This window comes from Phaethon lepturus, unplaced genomic scaffold (assembly GCF_000687285.1).
Source record: "Phaethon lepturus isolate BGI_N335 unplaced genomic scaffold, ASM68728v1 scaffold27375, whole genome shotgun sequence".
NCBI lineage: Eukaryota > Metazoa > Chordata > Aves > Phaethontiformes > Phaethontidae > Phaethon > Phaethon lepturus.
In genome coordinates, this window is record NW_010538787.1 from 1,122 (window position 1) to 1,696 (window position 575).

Sequence of the window (575 nt, forward strand, 5' to 3'; positions counted from 1 at the left end):
GCTCTGCCGGTGCTCCCATCTCCGTTGCCTGGGACTTTTCGGCAACCCCCTCTCCACGCCGGGACTCAAGACCTTGTTACGGAAAACCGTGGTTCTCCCGGATTTACGCCTGGTTGTCTACCCATACCCCGTGGACTGCTACAGCCGGGAGCCACCCCAGCCGCTCTCCGCCTCCGGCGGCCTCTTCGAGGACGCGGTGGACGAGGAACGTTTCGCCACGGTAAACACTGAGCTGTGCCGGATGCTGGCGAGCTCCGGCAGAACTGACACCATCTGGACCGCCAGCCTCTGCCAGCACGGTGCCCTCGACTACTTCGCCTTGTAGCTCGGGCAAAGCTTGGAGCCCTCGTCCTGCCCCGCGGCACTGGTGAACCACTGCGGCCTCACCGCTGTGCCGCAACCCCTCCTTCCTCCCAAAATTTGGTGTTTCCTCCTCATCCTGGTGCTCCTCCAGCTCCTTCTCCCTTTTGCTGTCACCGTGCCACCACCATCGGCTGAGGGGAGCTGGTGTCACCGGGATGGCGTGCTGGCTACGGGCAGAGCGGCGTCCAGGCCCTCCTTAGCTGATTAATTAC

The 575-nt window shown here is 63.3% G+C and overlaps 1 protein-coding gene across 1 annotated transcript in view; it reads left to right on the forward strand.

Moving 5' to 3' along the window:
- The window catches only part of LOC104620657 (leucine-rich repeat-containing protein 14-like), a gene marked incomplete at its 5' end in the record, with an annotated part of 1,442 nt that extends 1,117 nt beyond the window's left edge, over positions 1–325 (forward strand). The window contains 1 exon segment of the mRNA XM_010286945.1: positions 1–325. This exon segment is cut by the window's left edge and continues 16 nt beyond it. Within this exon segment, the coding sequence (XP_010285247.1) occupies positions 1–325 (325 nt within the window).
- Positions 326–575: the final 250 nt, after the last annotated feature.